The sequence below is a fragment of the Streptopelia decaocto genome (genome assembly GCF_964273445.1).
Source record: "Streptopelia decaocto genome assembly, chromosome: 7".
NCBI lineage: Eukaryota > Metazoa > Chordata > Aves > Columbiformes > Columbidae > Streptopelia > Streptopelia decaocto.
Genome location: NC_138661.1, coordinates 10,779,503 through 10,805,115, shown reverse-complemented (window position 1 = coordinate 10,805,115; position 25,613 = coordinate 10,779,503). Strand labels below are relative to the sequence as shown.

At 38.5% G+C, this 25,613-nt stretch overlaps 1 protein-coding gene across 1 annotated transcript in view; it reads left to right on the top strand.

The window, feature by feature from the left end:
* The first annotated feature begins 3,163 nt into the window (after nucleotides 1–3,163).
* Nucleotides 3,164–25,613, top strand: part of TDRD9 (tudor domain containing 9) — a 58,316-nt gene continuing 35,866 nt past the window's right edge. Inside the window, exons 1-6 of the mRNA XM_082058538.1 lie at nucleotides 3,164–3,291; nucleotides 5,814–5,936; nucleotides 7,714–7,794; nucleotides 11,393–11,557; nucleotides 19,866–19,969; nucleotides 21,398–21,456. Of these exons, the coding sequence (XP_081914664.1) occupies nucleotides 5,859–5,936; nucleotides 7,714–7,794; nucleotides 11,393–11,557; nucleotides 19,866–19,969; nucleotides 21,398–21,456 (487 nt within the window). The 5' untranslated portion in view covers nucleotides 3,164–3,291; nucleotides 5,814–5,858. The remainder of the gene's footprint in view (nucleotides 3,292–5,813; nucleotides 5,937–7,713; nucleotides 7,795–11,392; nucleotides 11,558–19,865; nucleotides 19,970–21,397; nucleotides 21,457–25,613) is intronic.

Below are 25,613 nucleotides of genomic sequence, written 5' to 3'. Positions count from 1 at the left end.
AAAAGTTCGTATCCTTGGTTTGTTCGAGTTGGCCTTTTGGTGGTGGCTGGGGTCAGGTCATGCTGTTCATCTGAAGTTCTCAGTTTACTGAGGCCCAAGACTATTCTGTCTGCTCTAGATGCTAAGAGAAGCCTCACAGTTGTGATGGTATTAGTTCCCCAGGCAAACTCAGTAATGTTTTTGTTCAGTTTAAGCACAGAGTACATGTTTTGTAGAGGAAAAAAAAAAACAAAAACAAAAACAAAAACCCATACAGTTTTTCACAGAATGTCAGGGATTGGAAGGGACCTCGAAAGATCATCCAGTCCAATCCCCTGCTGGAGCGGGAACACCTAGATCAGGTTACACAGGAATGTCTCTAGAGTAGGAGATTCCACAACCCCCCTGGGCAGCCCGTTCCAGTTTTTAGTACTTGCAGCATCTACTAAATGGTTATATGGCTGCCAGTTCTCAAACTCTGCATATTGATGGTGGCAAACTTTGGATGACTGTTTACTTTTGGTGGAATTTTTTTCCAAACTTCTGTGTTTAGGACATAGACCTGTCAAATAAAAAGCAATATTAAAAAAGTTACATTTCATTAATGAAAAAAATTATATATACAAATTGATTGAATTGATCTGGTTACTCAGCAGGTACATGAATGCTGATAGTTGTTCATTTGTTTCTGTTTTGTTCCTTTGTTATTTTTTAAGTAAAATTCTTACTTGAATTTTAGGTTAATTAATTCTTATTATAGGGGGGTTTTACTGTGTTAGAGAAAGTTATTATGTGAATCTGAACACGTAATTTACTTTTTTTGTCCTTCTTTTCTTTTTATAAGCACTACTATAGAACTGTTGCTGTCTTCTGTTGTATACTCTTAGCACATTTTTCAAAATTGCAATTGTTACATGGAAGACCTGACAGAGGTGGGAAGGCTGTGTTGCTTTAGCAGGAAAATGCTGACACTGGGATCTTTTGTGTGGCAGCTTGAGGTTTCTTCCAGCATTGGTCAAATCCTGCAGAGCCGCTGATGTCTCCGTAGTGACATGTTTGTGCCAGAGGGAAGCCAAGTCAGCCTTGGTACAGTGTCGCTGTGACAAAAGGTTACATATGAATTTTCCTGGGGAATATATTTAGAAACTTGACCAAAAGTGTTTTAAAAAGGACAGTTAATATTTTCCATGGATATTAAGTTCCATTTTGTATGTGTTTTGGTGTTAATCACTGTGCAGTGATTAACTGTTGTATTACATGGGATGCAGGTAAAGAAGCTTTTTTGTTGGACAGTGCGGCTTCAGGAGAACTCTGGGGTTTAGTGCTTTATGAAACTGCCTTAATGAACTGTCTGGATTTTGGGGGTTTGTTTTAATGTGGGAATAAGTCATTTTGTATTCCTTGACACTTAATTTGGTGGGTTGGAGCAGGTTCAGATGTGGTACAGGGACAAAAGAACTGCCAGCTTCTGCTTCACTGCTGTGTGACTGTTAGAAACCCTTCCCAAGGAAGGAAGCTATAACTGTGTGGTCAGTCATTTAGTTTGTAGCCTTTATTTTACAGTAAATATTTCCTCTGTAAAAAGAACACTAGATTTCTTTTCCACTGCTGTGTTTATTTCTTACAGTTTTTATTATTTGTATGCAAATAAGTAAGTCATTTTCACCATAGTATGTGATGAAACCCATTTAAAACAGAAAGCATTTCCATTTTTTATTTCAGTATAGTGAGGGTTTTTTAGCCAAATTGTCTAATTGTAGCTTGCAAAAATTGTAGCTTACTGAAGTCTTGAGATGGTTTTCCCCATCTACACCTGCCTCCACAACTGTTCAGTCACTCTTCTGTTTTTCCTGGTCAAACTGACAGCAGGAGGCTGAGCAGAAACTCATGGTAGTACTGTAAGTTGTTGGGTTTTGTTTGTTATGTTGTGTATTTCCCAGTGCTAACAGAGATCAACTCCTGCAAAGAGACTGCAGAATGTTGTATCACATGGAAAAGTCATCATGGTACTTACCAGACTCATTTTAAATGCCAAGTGGTAGAAATAAAGTCGTCTTGGTATTGAAGTGTGGGTTATTTTGTACTGTGGATCCAATAGGCTTTAAGGGAAACAAGACATGGGTACATGAATATAGTATATTTTTTTCAGTATTGTCCAAAAGTTATTTGGAATGGGTAGATTTGGCAGTTGTAATGCAAACTATACAAAAATGCTATTTTTTATTATTGAGATAAAAGAATGTAGAATTATATAATTACGTACATCCTTGACACTAACAGTAGCTTATAAGCAGTAAAACAGTAATTGCATAAACAGAGAATATCTCTTCAACCTATTACGAAGTATTAATTCTGTGAATATTTGTAAGTATGTGATTGATATTTGGTAGCACTTAGGTTTCCAAATCCTGTGATCATATTCTCCTGCTGGTCTTTCCCTTTCTCTATTGAAATAACTTACCCTTGGTTATTTTTATGCCTAGATACTTCAGTGTCTCAGTGTGAATCAAGTGATTGGACTTCTGTGTCAATGACTAACCATGAAGGTGTGAATATGCCCATAGCCAAACACAGGGAAGAGGTAATTTTGTTGTACTTTCATTATGGAATAAAGCTGAAAGTCATGTTTCATTTTGCTGGGTTTGGTTTTGTTTGTGGTGGTGGTTTTTTTGTTGGTTTGTATGTGGTTCTTTGTTTGTGTTTTTTGTGTGGTGGTGGCGGTGATGTTTTGTTTTCCAGAAGGAAACCTCTGTTTCTGTTTTAAGCATTGTAGAAAACTTTTGTTCATTGTACAAAACCATTGTATAAAAATTCTTAGAGGAAGAAGCATTGCTGTTATACTTGCTGTTTATAGGTATTCATGTAAAATACTTAGGTGAGTGTGTAGCCGTGTTCTTTTCTGTGACCTTCTAATGTGTTTTAGGAGTCCAGTTATCTACAGATGCCTAGCTGATGATAGAAAAAAAATCATATCTTGGTAAAACATTGTGCTATATGTGGCCTGGAAGCTATTGATATTTCAAATATTTTTTTGAAATCTGTTTTGAGTTGTTTTGTAGACTTATGAGTTTTCTTGAAAAATTGTTTCAGATAGTGTCTCTGATAGAAAACAATTCAGTTGTGATTGTACAAGGAGCAACTGGCAGTGGTAAGAGTACACAGATTCCACAATATATTTTGGATTATTGCATTCAGCGATCTATCTACTGCAACATTGCTGTTACCCAGCCTCGGAAAATTGGTGCCAGCAGCATTGCCAGGTGGATTAGCAAGGAACGATCATGGACACTCGGTGAACTTGTAGGATACCAGGTATAAGAAAATTGAATTGTATTTAAAAACACATTAAAAATACTGTATCTTCTTTCTCGATTACTTTTAAGCATATCTAGTATACTGAAGATATGTTAGACAATCTGCTTTTAAAGTGGAATTCCACATTTCTAGCCATCTCCTGTTAAACATACATAATTAAATGTTTAAGCTTTTAACATTAAACAACTATAAATGCTAGGAAGATTCCAACAGAAATACTTAATTGTCTGCATTCTCATTATTGGACTCATTAATCATTGAAATTGTTGCAGGATAAGTGTGTTCTGTCACTTTTCCTCTAAAATCTTTAATTAACGTACTTGATTTGTTTGGCTTTACATTTACCGGTCTGCTATGTCCAAACTTCTATGCATTTATGGTCAGATTGTTTTGTGAATGTCCTGGCCTTTTTTTCTTAACACCTGCAAAACTTGAACTAATTATTCCTCATAATTTTACTTCCTGCTTTAATTTTGTCAAACTCAGCTTGAAACTCAGGTCTATCCCTCCATTTTTAAAGTGGATGCCACTTTCATCTTTTGACACAGCTACTGGTGCTTTAATCAGCTCTTTGCCAGTAACCACAGTGAACTGCTGTGATTGTCCTTTCACTGGTGGTTTGACCGTAGCCATCTCTGGACCAGCTTCTCTGCGTCCTGAGACTGGTGGGTTCACACTGGTGTTGGCAGGAAGGTTATGGAGAGTTGTCTGCTGCTGGAGTCCTTTGCTGGGAGGAATGCCTGTTGGTTCTTCTTCCTTTCTATTCTTTTTCTTGTTGTTTCTTCCTTTCTTTCTTCCACTTAAGGTCATATTGATATGTTTGTTAACATGCATTTACATATTTCTTTTTCTTCATTAATCTGCAGCTCCAGGTTACATCCAAATGTACTGCATATGGGGCCATTTATATAAGTTAGATGCTTTCTCATTGTTACCCATAAAACCAATTTTGTCCAGGTTTGAGGGGGGGATTATTTTTAACTGACCATTATGGAGTTGTTCATCACGTGGGTTCTACAGTGCCAAGTTCCTGCCTCAGCTGTTATCCCATGTCTGTTTTCTTCTGCTCCGCATCCTGTGTCTCCACTTCCCAAGGTCTCTGCTACTGTACCAGGCCTGTTTACATTGCAGTAAATTGCTATCACAGACCACATAAAGCAAAGGTAGAGGCAGATCAAGAAAAGCTCAGAGAGAGCAGACCTGACATCCCGTAGTCCTGAGGCCTTGCAACCTCCCTACAAAGCTTATAGCTTGTTACTATAATAGTAATAGTGATACCACATTACAGGGCTACACGGATACATCAGCTTCATTTTTGCATCAAAAGGATCTTTATTGTCATCCCTACTGAATGCTGTTCTTTGTCTAAATATCAAATATTAGGAGTTTCTTTTGATATATGTTTAACAAATGGTGTAATAGGAAAAGTTTTTTTGCACACGCCCCCCCCTTGTTTTTAGACTACTCTGAAGTGTAAGTTTTCCCCAGGAAGACTGGAAGATGAATTAAAACTACTCTTTATGCTCAATCACTTACTAAGAAATTTCAGTTCTGAGAGGTCAACATTCTAGATAACTACATGGGAATTATGATCTGACATCTCAGCTCTTAACTAAGTTACTATTAATAACTTCCACTTATTGCCTTGTAGAATTACTGTGGATTATGTATGTTGTTTTTTTTCAGAAGTAGTTTCTAAACAAAGTGGTTTATATGGCTTGATACCTAGTCATAAAACTGCTAAATTGATTCACTAGGGTAATGAGTCGTAAAGATGTTAAACAGTGATGTGCTTCCAAACCCTCTTCAGGACAGTGTATGTGCATGTGTGGTGCTTGTTTTACAAGTACCTGTGTGAACTGTGCAGAAATAGAAGTTGAACAGTTACAGAGTGTCCTGAGTTGGAAGGGACCCACAAGGATCATCAAGTCCAACTCCTGTCCCTGCATGTGACAGCTTGTCTGCTCTAGGCTCTTTTAAATGTGGAAGGTGAAAAGATGGTCGTGGCTCTGCCTGCCTGCCTAGGTATGCAGCACCTAAGATAGCTAAAGTTACAGAAGTATTTTAGAGATGAAAATCCATTGTTGAATATAGGATTGTAGAGCTTTCAGGGATAAGTTGCTGGGTCTTTATGATATCTTGTACCTCTTTACTTTTGTCCTGCCCAATAAGCAAATTATGCCTTGGCAAAATCTTCCTTCTTAGTGGAAAGATCCACTTATGTACCTTTAGAAGCCTTTGAAGAGTTCTCAGGCTAGACTCCCCAGCAAGGAATTTTCATCCTTTATTTTACAAACTTCTGGGTTTGTTTTTTTTTTCCATTTCTCCCAAAGAAAACGTTTGCTTCCTGAGTTAACTGATTCTGGGCTTTAAAAACACATTTGTACAGTCTTTTACAAGTTTGAGTGAATAATTCTCATGGGTTTGTACTGTATTTCATTTTGGAGTTCTTTCAGATGCATCATTCCTGTAAATACATTAACTGTTTGTTCACATCTGTATTTTCCTCATTGTATTAGGTAAGTTTAGAGAACATTTCCACAAAGGAGACAAGGTTGCTGTACATGACAACTGGAGTTCTTCTTGAGAAAGTCGTTTGTGCCAAAAGCCTAACTAAATTCACACACATTTTCATTGATGAAGTAAGTTGGTGGAAATAAATTTAAATTTCATATTAAGAGAACCTTCTTTTTTGTCTTTCTTACCATGCTAGAGAAAGAAAAATGCAGACATCTACTTGTAAAGATGCTTTGTGTAAGTTGCCTCAGCTAACATTTCTTTACATAGCCTTGTCTTGTTCCTTTGAGCAATGAAGTTTAGAACTGAGTAGGGAGATGGGGATGTTTGACAGTGCTTGGCCTTTGTTGTGAACACCTTGAAATGGTTCTGAAGATCCACTGCCTGGATTCCAAGATCAATTCTGGGTAGGCCTGTGAGGAGGCACCTGGTTTTTACTCTTTTGGATGTTACTGCCCTTAGAGTCTTTACTCTTCAGGGATATCCTGAAAAATAAAATAACCCCCTGAAAATTCTCTGTCTTCTGAATGGATTTACAGTCCACTCGTGTGGATTCATCATTACTGCTGTCACTTAACTAAAAAACTAAAGAAAATATACTAGTACGATTTGTGATTTGTATATTTTTGTGGGTTTATGCTCATTTTCTGAGATAAACAGTATTTGACAGTTAAATATAGTCAGATGTGAAATTGTGCTTTCGAAAACTGAGTGTAAATCACATGTAAAGTGTAGGACTAAATTGTGGGATGTAGTGGCACAGAAGAGGACTTTTTTTAATGCTGGTTTTAATTCTTATTCCATAAGAGTATTGTAACTGAGCGTGACTTTGATTCTTGGGTATATGAGGGGAAGGGAGACAGTACTTGTTATACCCTTACACCATTACTGTAATAATGAAGGCTGTCATCACTGCATGGCACATTGAAAAACTGGAAAATATTAAGCAAATAGTTGCACTTCTGTAGTAAGAAACTTTGGGACTTCATTCAGACAGACAAAAATAACCCAAAATCTCCCTTTAGTGACCAGATGTTCTCCATTCTTATTGCAGGTCTCAGACCTGTTACAGTACTGCAGCCATTTAGGAACATACCAAAGCAATCCTAAGTCTGGAAATGGTGACTTGTCACAGCAAAGTCATGCTGTCAGCCTGAAAACTGCCCTAGCTACATCTTTTTTGTATTGGGGCAGTATTGAATATAAGTATGTCTTTATATTATGTTAGAATATGCTCATTATAGGGGATGAATGTTTATCTTTGAATGTTAAGCTCTGTAAAAAGCTATTGCACTTAATGTACTTAAATTAATAATTTAAAAATCGTTTATGATAATCATCACTAATGTTGAGAAGCAGTATTTAGTGAACTGCAAGGACCAACCAGAAAAGTCAGATGCTAGGATATATAAAGAATTGGGTGGAAAATAGTGTTTTGGGAAGCAATTGTGTATTTTGGTCATAGCTAAAAGCCATTGGGAACACAGGGAGTCAATTCAATTTGCTTAGCTGTTAGACAAGCTGACTTAGTCCCTGCCTGGATCATTTATGATCTTACCAGTACAGTTGACTTACCCATCTGCAGGATCACCTCAGCTGTTACTGTTAGCTCTAGTAGAACTAGTGGCTAGAGCTAACAATTGGTTTTCTACTCATTCTACAATTTTGATGACTTAATAGTGGCATATGATTTTCACAAGGTGTGCTGTAGTCATTTGAAAAGCTGTCTTGGGATTTTTAAATGTGATTAATATGCACAGTCTTAGAAGGTGCATTTTCTTCTATGAAACTATTATTATTCCAAGTTAGGAAAATAGAGCATGAAATTGAGTATCAAAGGAAGATATTGTCAAAAAGAAGAGCATGAATTAATGAAAAATAATTGTGGATAATGTCTTCCAGGTGCATGAACGTACAGAAAAAATGGATTTCTTGCTCTTGGTGATCCGTAAACTGTTGCGTACAAATTCACAATCTGTAAAGGTAGGTTCAAATATATTCTGATACTTTTTCTTGCAAGAATAAATTTTTACACGTGTTTGATGTACAAAGGGCATGTTTTAAAGAACCTACTTTAAAATGTGTCATTATTTTTTACTAAAATATTATTTACATTATTGCTTTTCATAAGAAGCAAGCTAAAGGGCATTCTTCTCCTGGCTGCTATAATGTGTTCTGAGAGACTGGGCTTTTTTTTCCTCATGTTAGAATGCATTAGTTTCTAAAGTCTGCTTAAGGCTAAAAAATGCAAGATGGATATTTGGCTAGAATTACGTATTGAGGGCAGTGCTTATCCTTGGTTAAATATGTATGGTAGCATTAACTCTTGGAAATGCTGAACTTTTTAAATGGGACAACGTATTTGGAAAAACAGCAAAAGCCAGAAATGCTGTATTGTAATTTCTAGGCAGAACTGGTAGTAAAACATGACTGAGATTTTTGTCTGTGTATTAGGTAATTGTGCTTTGTACTAAAGCAGAGCTGTGGAGATTTAGCATGACATATTTAGTCTTTCTGGTCTCAAACTAATGGAATCTTGAATTGCAGGGAATGGAGGTGACAGGGTAACTAGGTATATTCCTGTGCAGCTATTTGGGAGTGTGGAAATTTTGTGAGACTGTACATATCCCTTAAGTGCTTCAGTTAATTTTTCAGTTAATGCAAACTTTTCTGATCAAAACAGATGTAACCTGAGTCTGTGTTGGTTGTTTTTGTTGCTATTCAAAGGGAATCTGTTTTCTTCTGTACAAACCACCACATTGATTCAAATTCACATAATTTGGTCTTTAGGTATTTGAAGCATGCTCTCACCTGCTGGAAGTGCCCTTCCAGTTGGCATAGGGTATGTCTGTGCATTTCATGTCTTTTGCTTTTTATCCCTTTTCTTGCCAATAAGAAAACTCACTTGTCTTTAAATTCGTACACAGTAGTGTGAAGCTGTTCAGCCTTTCCTAGCACTTGGCTCTGCCTGCTGAGAATAGCAAATATTTTGATCATACTCCATTTGTGAAAAGTTTGCCCTTCGTGCTGATTATCTGGTTGTTGACAATGGCAGGAATCCCTGCAGGTCCTATCCTGTTTTCTGTTAGGAAACATTTTTATTTTATAGGTTCCTGAAATATTTTTTTTCTTATAATTCTGACTAAATCTCTCAAAACTGTCACTGGAAAACTTTCTCTCCTTTGTATCACTCTCTGCAGTTGTTTCTTCAGATGACAAATTCATATTTGTATAAATCTGACATGTATAAATCTGACAATCTTACACTGGGGAGGGGGGTGTCCCATTGGATATTTTTGTGGTGGGGAGGGGTGAACTCTTGATCTCAATTGCTGGATTTTAGCAGAGTGGAATAGGTAATTCAGTTTGAATGTATACATTAGGTCCAGTGTCTCCTACTTCATCCCTTTTCAGCCCCTTTTGAAGAACTGTGGCAAATTAATTTAGAAAATGCGAGATTGTCCTCCAAGGCCCCCTGGATTCATGAAACAAAAGGGTGCAAGGAGGCCTGTTTGGGAAGGGGGAAGTATTTATAATTCCGGGTGATATGAAATGCACATGAGGTGTTTGTCTCCTAATCTGGACTTTGCAGACCACAGAAGCTGCAGGTGATTCAACATTGCATCAACTAAGAGGACAGCAAGAGTGATTCTGACATATGGAGGACAAGGCCTACTTGTTGTGGTTCACTTACAGACTATACCGAGTTTTCTGGCAGATGGCTGGTGCAGATTATTGCTTTTAGATCACAGAGCAGACATTTGATTGACTGTTCTAAGGCTGTTGTTTGTAGAGATTCTAGCAAATTGCTATTCAGGGACAACTGAAGTGAGAAGTTGTTCTCATTGTGAATATTTTTGGTATGATATGGTGGGGCTTTAGACATATCGATGCTGCACGAGTGGCTTTGGAGTGCTTGATCTTAAGAGCTGCCTGCTTTGATTACCTTCCATTCCAGTGTGTTCCTCTGCCACGCTGGGGATACATGCCCATTGAATTTCTACTTTGGGAGTAAATCAAACTCTTGGTTTACTATATCATCCTTCAGGCACGTTGTTAGGAACTTGTCCTTTTCCTTCTAGTTTGGAAGGACTCCATGCAGGTTACCAAGTACAAATTAAAAATAGTCTAAAATAAGAGGTAATTTAATATTCCTTGCCTGTAACCACAGTTAGGGTAACTTTGATTGGATTTTGTTTCAATAGCCCTCAGGCAAGATTACATTTAGCCTATTTTCCTAGCATAGGGGAGCCATAATCTACTGAGCCATGAGGCAGTTTGTGCTGTAGTGGGACGGGTTTCATATCATATCTGTGGAATTACATCCTTTCAAATTTCTGCTTCTTCCCAGATCTTATTGAATGACTTGTTGATTTAGCATGCCCTCTGCATGTATTCCTCGTGCCTTCGCATATGCTTTGGAGCTGAACACAGTGGTACAATGCCCGCTTCATTATCTTGCCTGCCTGTCAATTCATAAGGTGGATGCTCCAGTATTTGATTCTTTTTTGTTTGTTTTTGGAGAGGGGGAGAGGAGTGGGTTTAGGGTGCTTTATTTCATTCTGGTTTTGAATTCATGCGAGGTGTCAGGAGAGCAAAAGAGGACTGACTGTGTCCCAGTGTACAAGTACTGCTTAGAGGGGCTTAGGAGTCCTGAAGATAAAGCAGCTGAACACTACACATCTCATTATAACTTCCCAGCTCTTTGTCCTTTTCACGGTGAAGCTCTCTAGTCTATTCCAGCTACCTGTGCTGAGCAGTGGCAGCGCATTCCAGCGTTCCAAATAGAGGGATTAGAGGGTAAATAGCCGTAGCCACTAGTTAACTTCATTCTTCTCCCTTCCACCATTTTACACATATGCTGTCTAACTGGGGAGAAGACAACAGAGCTGTAAATTTTGAATTTCATAATAATTGAAAGATAAGGTCACCACATAGCAAACGTGGGTTTTTTTTTTGTTTGTTTGTTTGTTTGCTCATTCTTTGGTTTGGTGAATACAGATTAGGATTCTTGGTAGAGTCAGCAAACAGAGCAAGGAGCTTAGTGTGGTCCTTGAGAGGTTTAGGTTGCATAAATTAATTGAAACTGAGAGGAAAATTTGACACATTTCAAAATCATAGTACCATTTTTAAGGCTGGTTATAATTACAGCTACTGCTCTTACAGGAGTAAGCCCATCTTTTGAAGGAGTTAAAGGCACTGATAGCTAATCTAACTAGTATAACTGGAGTTGAAAATATTAGCGTATATGTTTTTTCTTTTCAGGACCAGGTAGAGATCATAAGCTTGAAGAAGAGTACTGTATGGTTTTAGGTTGAACTTTGACCACATGAAAAAGTTTTTCACATTGTCTATGCTAGCTGTTTGGCCTGATCTGTTCCACAGGTGCTTACCTTTCTCCAGTGCTACCTAGGGAATCTTAAGCACTTAGCTTTGATTGTCTTAAAGGTGCCTGCTAGGATATGTACTTGTAGTAACTGAATTAGACCATTTCAACATAAACAGTAAGTGGAAATTCCACTGCAACATGGCATTTTGTGTTAAAATTAATGTTTTACATTTGCTGTGCTATTTTTAACAGATAATATTGATGTCTGCTTCCATCAACTGTGAAGAATTTGCAGATTACTTTGCACTTCCGGTTCATGACGGTCTGAATCCAGCCTGTGTGTTTAAAGTGGAAGGCAAACCTTATGAAATTGAAGAATATTATCTTGATGATTTAAAGTACTGTGTGCATTTCCAGGTATTGTAAATATAACTATTTTTTCAGACATACTAAGAAAGAAATTGGAATAGTCAATTGAAAGCTGTAAAATAAACTTAAAAATAACCAGTTTTATTTTACAGCTCTAGGTAAGAATTAATGTACAGGGTGTTTCAAAAAGATGGACCCAATTTGAAATCCTTGTATCTTTGAAATTTAGTCTGTCTTTTTGTAACACCCTGTATGATGATAAAACAGGAGTGTCCTTACCAGCAGCCTCGTTTTACTTTCATGTAACAGAAATGGAATGAAAGGGGTTGGGAATTTTAGGGAGTATGAGCCATTTGTTTGGTAGTTTCCATCCAAGATGAACAACCGGTAAGTCTGAGCAGAAAGTTACATATGATGGCTTATAGACCTCTGTGAATACAGCTGGCAAATTTGGGGAATATTTCCTTGGTTGGTTCATGTTACTTATATAAAAAAGGCAAAAAGAACTAGGAAATGAACAGAAAGTCATCAGAAAAGAAGCACAATTAGAAGTTTGATGTTACTAAGTTGGCTTCTCTATCAGCTATAACTAACATGGTTTGGGTTTTTGTGTTTGTTTTTGTTGTTTTTTTTTGTTTGGTTTGGGGTTTTTTTTTTGTTGTTGTTGGTTTTGGTTTTGTTTTTTTCAGTAGTCCCAGAGGTGCTCTGCAGTAGTTTTGAACACATTTCTGTTGTAGCTGCATAGGCCGCTGTGGCAAATACATAATTTTGAGTGGTGAAAATATGTTGGAATAATAGATTTTCACCAAATCCCTGGAGGCCACTTAACAGCCCGTGTGGCTACAGTGGAGAATTGCTGCTCCCATGCCTAAGGAGGGTGGTAATGTCGAAGACTGAGTTTATAAAGTGTGCAGTATATTTGTTTGTAAAGCTCCCCACATGCTGTTGTACAGCATGTATCTGCACAGATGACAGATAATGAAGGAATAGATGTACGTTTGAATTAATCTGGTATCTGTGGCGTTATAAGAGGAGTTTGTTTTACAGTTACAAAACAGCTGCGTAGGAATTTACTTGAGTGTCTGAACTCTTTCAGTATTATGGTCCTAGGCAAGATAAACAGGTTAAAGCAAAGCAGAACAAATGCATTCAGGCTTTAGTAGTGACAAACACTCTAAAAATAACTGGGGCATGTGAGTAATAACTGATCAATTTTGATAATTTAGAACACTGTTATAATGTTAATACAATGAAGAAAAGAGGATGCACTTAAAAAGTAGCAGTATGTGAACATAATGTTATTCCTTTGGTTTCATCACTCAATTCTGAAGAAATTAAATGAGAGAAATAAAACAAACGTGTCATTTATGGGAAGCCCAGAGGAAGATAATTGCTCACGCTGCACACAGTGCAGGCATTGGTTATGTCTGAACACAGGCAAGCTAAAATAAAAGGCTGAAAACTATTAAAGTTTTAATGCAGCCGAAACAGTAAACTAAATGCATGTAGCACTTGGCTCGTCAGTTTTTATACAGAAGTATGGCAACTCGGATAGAAAAGATGGAGGAGATTATGTAATATATGACTTTTGTGAAAGATTTTGATCGTAGATGACAACAAAAAGATAACCAAGAAATTCAGTAAGGAGTCTAGTTCAGTCAAGTTGTGTTTGTCAGAGCTGCGCTTTGAGCTGAATGTCAACGGCCACACCTTTCACCTCAAAGATCACGAACAAAAGGAACTGCTTTCAGTGCTTATGCCCTTTTTATTTTCTGTGTATATGAGCATTTAGCTTTTTTTTTTAAGTTTTCATCATTTTCTTTATGTTGTGTTGTCCTAGCAATAGCCATTCGATTGTTTAGTAGAAGAATATGATTGTCCAAGAACTTATTTGTACCTTTGGGCAACAACAGGAGCACATAAGTGCTCTTGATTTTTCTTCTTCAAATGTATGAAAAAAGAAGAAATTGAATTAGAAAGCCCTAATGTTTGGTTTCGCATCTTGGTTCTTACAGTGCTATGCAAGGAGATTTTCTCTGAATAGTAGCTTTATTTTAAAAAGACTTCAAAACATGGAAGGTCGAAGAAGATTTATGTAACAACCTAGTGAAAATGAAAGCAGAGCCTGAGTGTTAAGGCAGTTAGTGAGTTAACGCTGCCATATGGAAGCAGGGGCACGTCTTTCATCATACTAAAATCAAAATCAGTTAGATAGCTGCCCGAGGTACAGGCTTCAGGCTTTGGTTCTTTGTCTTTTATTTTTGCCTATAAAAGCCTATAAAATTCACATAAAAGAATACAGAAGTTAAAAGTCTTTGCTTTTTAGATAAACAGAATTGTTCCGAGGTTCATTTTGATTTTAAAATTATTAACTACAAAATCAGATGACATAAATCATAATTCATTCTTTAAAGCATCTTGATTGGAATCAGTTTAGTCCTTTGTAACTGGCTCATTTGCTATGAGTTATGAAACTTGGGCCCTTCTCCAAAAATGTTGAAATAATTGAATGTTACTGTATAAATATACAATTATTTTACAAATCCTGCAGAGCTCTTGGCTTGGCCATGTCACTCATTTCCGTAGGTGATAATGTTTTAAAACTATGCTTGAAAAGAAAAATTTTCTTTGAATAGTTCTGACGTGGATAATTGGGGTATTCACTGATATCAGTTGTGATTTGGAAGATGAATAGAAATACCTGTCACTGCTTTTTCCTTCTGTATGCCTGTATGCAGTAAACCCTTTGCTGTAGCTAGATAGACATGTAGCTGAATCAAAATTAAAGCTTTCCACTTGAATTGCTTCATTTGTTGGAAAAAAATAAAAATAAGAAGGAAGGGAGAAACACTCTTCAGTGCAGCACTGGCTTACCCTTGCCCAGATATTGGGTCATTTCTAGGTGCTACTGCTTAATTTTTGAGTATTGGTTTATAAAAAATAGTTTATTTTTCTTTTAGTATAATGGACTTTGTAAGCACATTGTTCTGGATATTTAATTGGATCATTAGTTAATTCTGTGAGCAGGTTTTTAAAATGTACGCTATTAGGAAGTCTAGATGTTTGTCTTTGGCAGTAGACCTGTGAAATCCCATGTCTCTACTTCTTGCCTAAGACAAAAAAAGAGAGTCTTGTTTTTGGCTTGCAAGTGTAAAACCTCCTTCAGATCCCTAGAACTGAGGTCGGAGTCCAGATGAAAGGTACCGAGCTGCTGTCAAAAGGTATTCTGATTATGTTGTATTATTTCAGTTGGCTCTGACTGGGCTTTTGGAATTGCTGTTTGTCACATCACTACTTTTTATTAGGAGTGATGTGGCAGCCTTGTAATGTTAAAGAATACTAAAGGTACAATTGCTAAAAGAATTGAAAAGACAAATTTGACAGTTACTTAAGCAGGGATAATCTAAACCCAAAAATCTTATGTTCAAGCAGCCCAGAAAAGGTAAATTCCTTAGCTTATCACATGCACTGTGAGGGAAACAAAAAAAAAAGTAATACTTACCCAAACTGCTGGAGCATTGTATGTTGTTTCTTATGGACTAATCAGGCTTCATTGGAAAAGCATTACTGTAGTGGGTGTAAAATGCAGTTGAGCTCTGGGATTGACAGTGTTGTACACCTGGGAAGTCTTTCTGGCTGGTTGATTCAAGGGGTCGGAGGAGTGGAAGAAGTGTACTGTCAAGTTCTTACTGATGGCTTTTTTTAATCCTCCAATCTATCATCTACCAGAACAAAGTGGAGTTATTTTCTCAGGTTTTTCAGAAAGGAATCTTTCTGCAGACACCTAGGTGACCTAGGGTTGACATGATGTTAAAAATTGGCTGTTCTGGAAAGGGTTGGAAAGCTGAGGACTGAGTATGGGTGCCCTGGTGACAGAAGATACAGAGAAGGCAGAATTACTGAATGCCTTCTTTGTCTCTGTCTACTCTGCCAGAGGCTGTCCTGGGGAGCCTTGTACCCCTGAGACACCAGATGAAGCCAGGGCAATGGAGGAGTTTGCTTTAGTCGATGAGGACTGGGTTAGGGAGCAATTAGGTAACCTGGACATCCATAAATCCATGGGTCCAGATGAGATGCACCCGTGGGTGCTGAGGGAGCTGGCTGAGGTCATTGCTGGACCGCTCTCCATCATCTTTGCCAAGTCTTGGGAAACGGGAGAGGTGCCCGAGGGTTGGAGGAAAGCAAATGTCACTCCAGTCTTCAAAAAGGGCAAGAAGGAGGACCCGGGTAATTATAGACCGGTCAGCCTCACCTCCATCCCTGGGAAAGTAATGGAACGGCTTGTCTTTGGTGTCATCTCAAGACATACCAAGGATAAGAGGATGATTAGGGGCAGTCAGCATGGCTTTACCAAGGGTAAGTCATGCTTGACCAACCTCATAGCCTTTTATGAGACTGTAACAAGGTGGATGGATGATGGCAGAGCGGTGGATGTGGTCTACCTTGACTTCAGTAAAGCCTTTGACACAGTCTCCCACAGCATCCTCAGAGCTAAGTTGAGGAGGTGTGGTCTGGACAACAGAGTAGTGAGGTGGATTGCAAACTGGCTTAAGGAGAGAAGCCAGAGAGTGGTAGTCAATGGTGCGGAGTCCAGTTGGAGGCCAGTATCTAGTGGAGTGCCTCAGGGGTCAGTACTGGGGCCGATATTATTCAATATGTTCATTAACGATTTAGACGAGGGAATTGAGTGTACTATCAGCAAGTTTGCTGATGACACGAAGCTGGGAGGAGTGGCTGACACGCCGGAGGGCTGTGCTGCCATCCATCGGGATCTGGACAGGCTGGAGAGTTGGGTGGGGAATAACCTGATGAAATTTAACAAGGGAAAGTGTAGAGTCCTGCATCTGGGCAGGAACAACCCCGGGTTCCAGTATAGGTGGGGGAATGACCTATTAGAGAGCAGTGTAGGGGAAAGGGACCTGGGGGTCCTGGTGGACAACAGGATGACCATGAGCCAGCACTGTGCCCTTGTGGCCAGGAAGGCCAATGGCATCCTGGGGTGTATTAGAAGGGGGGTGGTTAGTAGATCGAGAGAGGTTCTCCTTCCCCTCTACTCCGCCCTGGTGAGACCCCATCTGGAGTATTGTGTCCAGTTCTGGGCCTCTCAGTTCCAGAAGGACAGGGAATTGCTGGAGAGGTTCCAGTGTAGGGCAACAAAGATGATTAAGGGAGTGGAGCATCTCCCTTATGAAGAAAGGCTGAGGGAGATGGGTCTCTTTAGTTTGGAGAAGGAGGCTAAGGGGGGACCTTATTAATGTCTGTAAGTATATAAAAGATGAGTGCCATGAGGGTGGAGCCAGGCTCTTCTCGGTGGCAAACAATGATAGGGCAAGGGATAATGGGATCAAGCTGGAACACAAGAGGTTCCACTTAAATTTGAGAAGAAACTTCTCAGTGAGGGTGACGGAGAACTGGAACAGGCTGCCCAGGGGGGTTGTGGAGTCTCCTTCCCTGGAGACATTCAAAACCCGCCTGGACATGTTCCTGTGTAGCCTCACCTAGGCGTTCCTGCTCCAGCAGGGGGATTGGACTAGATGATCTTTTGAGGTCCCTTCCAATTCCAAACATACTGTGATACTGTGAGGATGCAGTAGCAAAAGTGGCTTCAAATCTCTGTTGCCAAATTAACACCGGCAGTGGTGCTTTTGTGATTCCATTGTAAGCCCCTTCACAAAGGGAAACTGATAGCAGAATAACTTCATTTTAATAGTTTCTTCAGACAGTTCAGTTTTCTGTGGTTTATCTTTAACACCTCTCCTAGGTCAAATGTGCACAGTTGCAGGCAAAGGATTTCAGATCATGTTAGAACAGTCTTGGTACTGAACCTTGATGTGGCTATGCAGTCCCAGCGCTGGAGCTGGGAAAGGAGTGAGCAAGTGGACTCTTCTGCTTCCTGCTGCCTTTTCTGCCAAGAACACCTTGGGAGACTGTGGGAGATTAGAGCCAAGATTGAGGGGTTTGAGTGTTTCATTTTAGCTTAAAATGCTTTTCCTTCCCACATCATTATTTATTCTTTGATAGGTTTATAGGTAGCAGTGATACCTAATCTAACAAAGCAAAATGAAAGCCAGAAAGAGGTAAGTCTTTGCTATTATTATACAAAACAGTCTCTTCATTCTTCTGGTCATCAAAGTGGTCATAATTTGCATCTGTTCAAGTTCTGACTGATCCCCTTAAAACCTGGTAAGAATTGCAGATGCGTTGTCATTCCCCATTGGTCTCCCAGCATGACAAACCAAGTACGTGTAGGCTTCAAGAGTTCTTTTACTTTGAGTGTGCTGGCTGAAAACTTTGACTAGACTTGAAATTGAGGGGCAGGTTTGTACAGTGTCACTAACACATTGCACTCTCAGAATAACCTTTCCTGATTCATCCCGGAGTCCTGTTTGCCTTTCAGCAACATTCCATTGGAACAGCTATTTCCTCATTACCGAAGTAGCTGTTCCAGTGGTTCATTATTTTCAACCAGTACACCATCTATTTGTATCTAAAGTTTGTAAACTGGGACGCATAGGTTTACATTGTCTTATTGGATTTTTATCTCACTTGAGACAACTGAAGGACACATTAGATGAATTAGACTATTATCACTACACATATGCATTCCAACTTTATCTGTGTCTTTCAGTTGCTTTTTTTGTTCATTGAAAACTTCTGCAGAATGTTATTTTGCCTATATAATAACTGAATTGGAATAAATGTGTATTCTTAATTTTGTGCTCAATTAAAATCCAAACCCTGTGAAATGTGGACAACTGGTAAATAGGTTCTGCTACTTTTACAGGGAAACCTGGAGTATCTTGGTTTTGTGTGTGGAATCCTTTAAGTATTACTCTAGGCCATTCAGCTTCCATTTTGAGTTTCTTTCCAGGAATGGCTTTTTCCCTACATTTTATATCCTTGTTAAATGTCCCTGGCTACAGTGGTAACTTATATTGTATTGGTATTTATCTGCACGTATTTACCAATTAATACTGCCTACTGCATTTTTATTGTTATCATGCAGGCCAGTTCTTATAGAGTGTTATGGCTAAAGCACAAATGCTCTGTTTTCATTGTCACTTGAATACTGGTACTGTTCCTTAAAAGTCAAATGGGAAGTCCAAGCCGAAATAAAGATATGTTTGAATGCTAAAATACTATTTTAGTGTATCAAGTGGTAGGTGAATGAAACTGATAGGCTAGGAGAAATACTTGGTTGAGCATAAATGTAAAAATGGAGGTTTGTTAGTGAGAAAATATATGATTTCTTAAAGCATACACACACAACCTGCAGAGAAAGAATGAAGAGGCTGAGTGCTTGAACCTGTTGTTTTTCTTGGGAAAAGCTTGGTTGACTTGAAGTGTTAGATTTCAACAGAAAAGTAAATAAAATATTTCACTTGAGGGTGGAGGGAAGGAAGAGGAAAGAACTTCAAAGGCATAACATGAGGGGGAGAAGCACAGTTTGACTGTAGGATTTCTAATCATGTGAAGTGTGTAGAGGGCAGATTACACTGTAATACAGTTCTAGAAAAGTGAGAGATAGGAGGGGTGAGTGAGCAGCTGTGTGATGCTTACTTGCTGGCTGGGGTTAAACTATGGAAGTCCAGTAAAGAGTTTCCTCTAGAATGATGAGAAACCCTGAGAATGAAGGGTGAGCAATGATCAAAAGCCATTTTTCCTACAAGGAGAAAATGTGTAATACTATAGACCATTCCCAGAGTATTTCTAGTTCACTATGCATTTTCTTTTTAAAACTGAAATGTGATTAAGTTCTTGTGTTTGTTCTGAAATATTAAAGCTTTGAGTTTGTGTCAGAATACTATAAAATTGTGTAGATATGACTCATCACAGTTACATTGTGTACAACAGAACCATAGTTCTTTGGCAGGGTTGACCTAAAACTCAAGATCCATTAAATGGAGAGACAATTTAAATGAGAAGGAGGTACATGAGTTATTTGGCAATTAGGTAGATACCTGCATTATAGCACCTGAGAGGAGGATTGTGCTGCCTTGTACAAACCCCTCACCTTGTCTTCCTGTTCTTGTGGGTTGTGGTTTGTCTCCCCTGCTTAATGCTTCTGGATCAGGAGCGTGTCCTGCAAACGTCAGGGGATGCAGTGTGGGCTGGTGTATATCTAAAGTAGGTAAACATCAAAAGTGTTGCTTTAGCATTGGAATGGTAAGGATGCTTGAAGGGAAATGTCTATTCAGAAGGTAATGAATGCTCCAGATTAAGTTACTTCTTTGTACAGCTTCTGTGCTGGGTCAGTTTTAATTGAAAAGCACTTGACAAATCAACACATGTACATGATCTACAGTCTTTTAGACTGTTACACTGTGTTAACCTCAATACTTTCTTCTCCACACAGCTTCCCTCTCAAAGAACTGAGGAGCCATGGATAGCAAGAGAAATGTATGATGTAGCAGTGTCTTTGATTCAGTCATTTGATGAGTTGGAGATGAAGAACAGTAGGTAAGATACAGTTCAAGGTCTGGAATCGGTGTTTTTTGGGGGAAACAGGACACACAGCAGCAGCCCATGTATTATAGTTATTAGTGGTGACTTAATTTTCTTTGCATCTCTGCTTATATTTTATATATTCGTGTGATTTCTACTCAGGCTAGTCATGCTAAGACTGCTTCTACATTTTACTGAATGCCTGGTGTTCTTGAAATACACTTCATGCCCTGGAGTGTAAGTGACCACTGAAGCCAACCATATCAGATGGAAACTAGATTCTGTACTGCAGACCAGAGCTAAACATAGTTTATACGAAGAATAAAACCAGAAGTACTGTTTTGTACTAAACTAAAGCATATGTTAAGCCATAAAAAAAGAATATAAACTAGACGTTAATTTTCACTGGCTGTTCTGTACTGTCCTTACTGTCTTTTGAAATAAGTCAATATAAATTTGTGTTACTCTCTGTGTTTTGCAAATTGATGTTTAGTATCTGAAAATGTGAAGCTGCTTCTACAACTTTGGTCCAACACTGAGTGCATGTTTACTTTAGGAATGGTTTTAGTTCCCATGTATTCTAATAATTTATAAATGCATGCTGAAGAAATAATTTTGTTTTACAACCATTGTGGGTTTTTTCTCAAATTTAGTGTTATATAAACTTTGAAATGTTAAGAAAGCATTACCCAAGCTCACCTGAGCAGTTATCGAGTGAACCACTGAAGTAAAAGTGTTGATGGAGGTACATAAATACAACAAATTTGGCACTAACTTATTTTTTAAAATGTATAGTGACTTCTGAGCTTTTCTTGATTATTTATTTTTATCTTTTCAACTAAGCTGTTTTACTGTAGTTTAGAATAGCCAAATTAAACCACCTTGTACTAATAAGCTGCATTTTATAAGGAAACATGAAAGTAGTAGCATTTCAGCTTTCAAATAGCAGAAAGCCTATTACAAACATCTACTGTTATGAACCTTCAATTTAAAATTATACTTTCTGTTCATTATATAGTTTGAGAGTAGAGACTTTCAAGATGCATGAAAAAGAAAAGTGTACTACTACCAAAGATATCAGTTCTATATTATGTTAATGTGATTTTAGAGTTTGCACGGGATTCTGCAGTGCTAAACGACCTGTTCATATTAAGATCTTTGGTAACCTAATTTTGATTAATTTCATTGGTAAATAAGGATGTTTCTGTTTTGACATAATTTTGAAGACAAAACTAAACCTAATGATCTAGTTCCTATTTGTATATACTATGTTTTTCAGAAAGCATAGTTGTGAATAGCGTTTTGAATTCCATTTCTTCAGGAAGTTTAAATAACACATGTTACAAAAATGCACGGTTCTGCTTGTTCTTTCAAAATAAAATACCTTGGGGTAATAAAGTAGGCAATGATTGTAAAACTAATGACATTGCATATTCTTGTTAGGGGGGAAAAAAACTTGAATGTTACATCAGAACGTGGAACTGTGCTGGTATTTTTACCAGGTGAGTATATGTCTTAATAATTTTCTTTTTCCATATTTGTCGTCTAACAAGCCTTTTTCTGGTGCTTCTTCCAAGGATTTACTGAACACGTATTTAACTGGGGTTTGTTGGTCTGTTGGGGGATTTTTCTTGCAAACATGTTTAAATGTGGCAATAATTGAAAGACCAGTAAGTCAAAAATAAAGACTTTCTGTGTTTGAGAAATGAGGTTACACTAATAAAATAAATTCTACAGTTAATCCACAGAAATTCAGCCACTCAGTTTTTTAAATTAGTTATTCAATATTGCATTAGTTCCTAGGATTCTTTTAGGGATGTTTTCTTATCTGCATATATTGTAATCTCTTCCCTGGATTTTATTTAGATTCTTGTAGTAAAAGTTAAAATTCACTTTTTTTCTTTCTGTGTACATTGGTTGGGTAGTAGGAACACTCAATAGTACATAGTGATCAGATAACTGGTTATATATGGTTTTGGTGTCCTTTGAACAGTAAACCTAGGTTATCTTACACCACCTCTAAAATCTAGCTAAGGGGTTCAAGTAAGAACGACTACCAAAACAATCATGCAATAATTTTTGTGTAACTAGGCTGAAGCTTAAGTTTCCCCAGCATCACAAACCCATTACCTTGTGCTTTCACATATTCTTTCCTAGTTTGCCATTAATAAAGTAGAGCGATGATCTCTGTTGTCTCTGGCCTCTCACACTGGTGTTTGTTTGGTGTGTTTTCAGACTCAGCCCCTCTGAGTCTTCGTTTCAGGATGAGATTACTCTGTTACTTTCAATTCCCAAATCTTTTGTGTCTCTCACTTTGAGGTGTTGATTGGTTGTGGATTTTGGTGTTATTTTGGTTTTGTTTTTCCTCTGTGGTGCTATCCCTGATAGCTTAAAGCTGCAACTGATAGAATGAAGATTTTTCTTTAAATACATTTGGTAGATTTGTGAAAACCTGTGTAGATCGTGCTTTCTGAATGAACAGGTACTCAGGTTTGGTTTTTACTATTGTTGTTGTTGTTCAGTGTTTGACTTTGGCCTGCTTTATAACTGCATACTCAAGACTGATCTTGAACACAGGATTAGCAAATACCTTTTGAAGTTTTATTCGCAAATAATCTTTATAGAGAACTGGAGAAAAGGGGAAGAGAGCCCTTAGTTTACAAGAGGGCAGCTGAGACACAGATTTGGTTAAAAATAACCTCCACATTTAGGACAGTGTTTTGCAATGCCTAGATTTTTTGAGTGCTTACGATTACATAGCGTTTTATACATTCGAAATACACTCTCATTGACATTTCAAGCTTAGTAGGCATCAGGAGCCAGAAGGAGCAGTGCTGTGCTGAGCAGTACTGTTGAGTGATTTTTGCTCACTGCCTTTGTGGGACTCGGTGATGGGGCAGAATCCACTTTCACAGAGCAGCTGCAGCTGTCTCGAGTAGGGTGCCATGTTTTCCCTTCCTGTTGTAATTGCCTGTCTTGTTCAGTGCTTAATTTTTCATTTGTTTGTGTTACTGAGTCTGATTCTTTATAGATAAAAATCTGGGGCAAGGGAACAGGACAGAGCTGGCAGATCTTTAAGGACATTTTCCATTGAGCACAAGAACTCTCAGTCCCCAGGTGTAAGAAATCAGGAGAGGGAGGCAAGAGGCCGGCATGTCTGAGTTGAGACGTGCTGGTCAAACTAAAGGGCAAGAAGGAAATGCACAGGCAGTGGAAGCAGGGACAGGTAATGTGAAAAGAGTATAGGGACACTAGTCCATCCCGAGGTACTACATGATTGTCTTGGTTTTATTAAAAAACAAGTTTCTCTTTTAGTGAATTTGCCTGTCAGCTAAAGCCTTCATATTAGCTGCATTTTCTTGGAGAACCAGATACATGTTTTGGTAAACCTAGCAATGGAATGCAAGGTTATTGATAAGAATGGATAGACATCTCATGAGAGGGGCAACGAAAAACAGGTGACCAAGAAACTGACCAGCTGTGTATAACATTCCATTCACGTGAATGCTTCCTGTAAAAGTGGGAGATCACGAGGATCTCGTCCCTTCCTTTTTTCCCCTTTTCCTTATGGCTGACATTAGGAGAGGACCTTGCTAGTCGTCCCTGCGAGCTGAGGCCTAGTGACAGACTGAATCCAGCTCCGGTTGGCTGCAGAGTCCAATCCAGGACTTTGGGCTCTGCAGTTGCTGGGACTTTCAAGATTGGTTTTGTGTATTTTGTATTATTTTTCTCTATTCTTATTAGTAGCATTAGTAAAACATTGTTAATTTTTCCAACTCTCTTCTCTCTGTCCTTCTTTCCCTCCTGATCACCTGTCCTTAGTGAGAAGGGGGGAGAGGGAGGGATAAAAGGGAGAAGGGAGGGAGGAGAGCAGGTTAACAATACATCTGCCAGGGTTTTATTGTCACCCCACGATCAAAACCCTCGACAGTGATACAAAGTGCCATGTTAAAGTGTACAGTGATTTTTTTAACATTTATGCATAAATATGTTCCCAGTGAGCTGCATTAAGTTTGCATAACCAGTCTCAATTCTGGCATTTTTTAGTTTCAGTGCTTTACATGGCAACCTTAATGTTTCTTGAGCATATACGTTGATGTATAATTCTTTAGACCTTTTAAAAAACGGATTGGAAAAAGACTGTGTTGACTGAATGATTATTGAGCAACACCTTCAACTACGTAACATGCTTCTGCCAGACTAGCTGAAGGGCTAAATGAAAGCAACAGTGGGTTGTCATCCTACCTCAGGAGCTTGTAAAAGATGGGGATGGCGTGATTTCTGTGCTTCACGTGGACTGGCTGATGGCAGGAGTTGCATGGCTTAAAGCTTTAGGGCAGGGGTGTCAAATTCATTTTCACCGGGAACTCCATCAGCTTCACAGTTGCCTTCAAATGGCCAAATGTAATTTTAGGGCTGTATAAGTGTAGGATTAGTTACATTTGGTAGTTATATCCGGTGAAAATGAGTTTGACACCCCTGCTTTAGATTTTTTTTTTTTTTAAAGGGATTCTGCTCTTACTGTCTAAGCTTTTATCTGTTCTACTTGTGGCAAGCTCTTAATCTGTTTTGTATTTTCTATTTTACTTCTCCATGCCCCATGCTCCTTATTGTCCTGGTACGTTTGCCAAACAGATTTTGTTACCAGTTCCTTTCTCATTCCAAGATGTGTCTCTCCTAGTGGCAGCTTTTTGTTCTGTAGGTGTCATGGTCCACTCTTGTCCCTTCCAGAACTGGCAGCAGATACTGCCTGCTGTGTCTAGTTAGTAATTACTAGGCTGATTAATAATTCCTGTTGGTATTGGTTATGTAGCACCTGCTTCTCTTGTTTTTAAACATAAATTGGAGTCAAGCCTTGGTGTCTTACTCAGATATGTAACCAGGCAGTATGGCAAATGGGAAGCGTGAGACAGTTGAGCAGTGGGACAGTTGACTGCGTGGGATCAAGTACATCTGTCAGGCTGTGTCCTACTGGACCATCTCATGGTGTTCTTGTGTTCTGTGTATCTTTGATTACAGGCTTCAGTTCATGAACAGACATGTGTTTTAGGAGTGGCACTGGTTTTGTGTTGCCCATTCTGCAAGTTTTTCTCTAAGGCACTGAAGTTGTTTTGCTTAGACCTTCATTATTTTTTTTGTTATTGTGCTAGTCAGTAATTTGTTATCTGGCCCATTATTTGCATTCTCAAGTATTCTTACTTCTCTTGAGCTGTGATGTAAATTAGGGAATCCTGGCTGTCCCTTATAGGTTCTAATGACATTGCTTTCCTCTGTAGTGGCCTCACACGAAGTGCATCTCTGAAACTTTTTGATCTCCCCCTGGTTACCCCACCATTTTTTTTTCTTCCTCCTACTCACCTGTTCTCCCCAACCCTGGCTTCTTTTATTTCCTTTACATATAGTTACCTTCCCTCATTTTCCAGTTTCAGTCTTTCTAACTCAAATAGCTGACTAATCTCCATGTTCTCCTGCACATTCTCTTCCCAGCCAACCTTGTGTAATCACTGTGTGGGTTTCTGGTTGAATCTGTTTTTCCTTGCCTCAGTTTCTTGCTTTCTAGCCCTTTTTCCTTGCTTACCTTAACCCAATTGTGATTTCCAGCCCATCACATATCTATCTTTTCTCTCATTTTTTATTTAAATTATTCTTCTCATCTTTC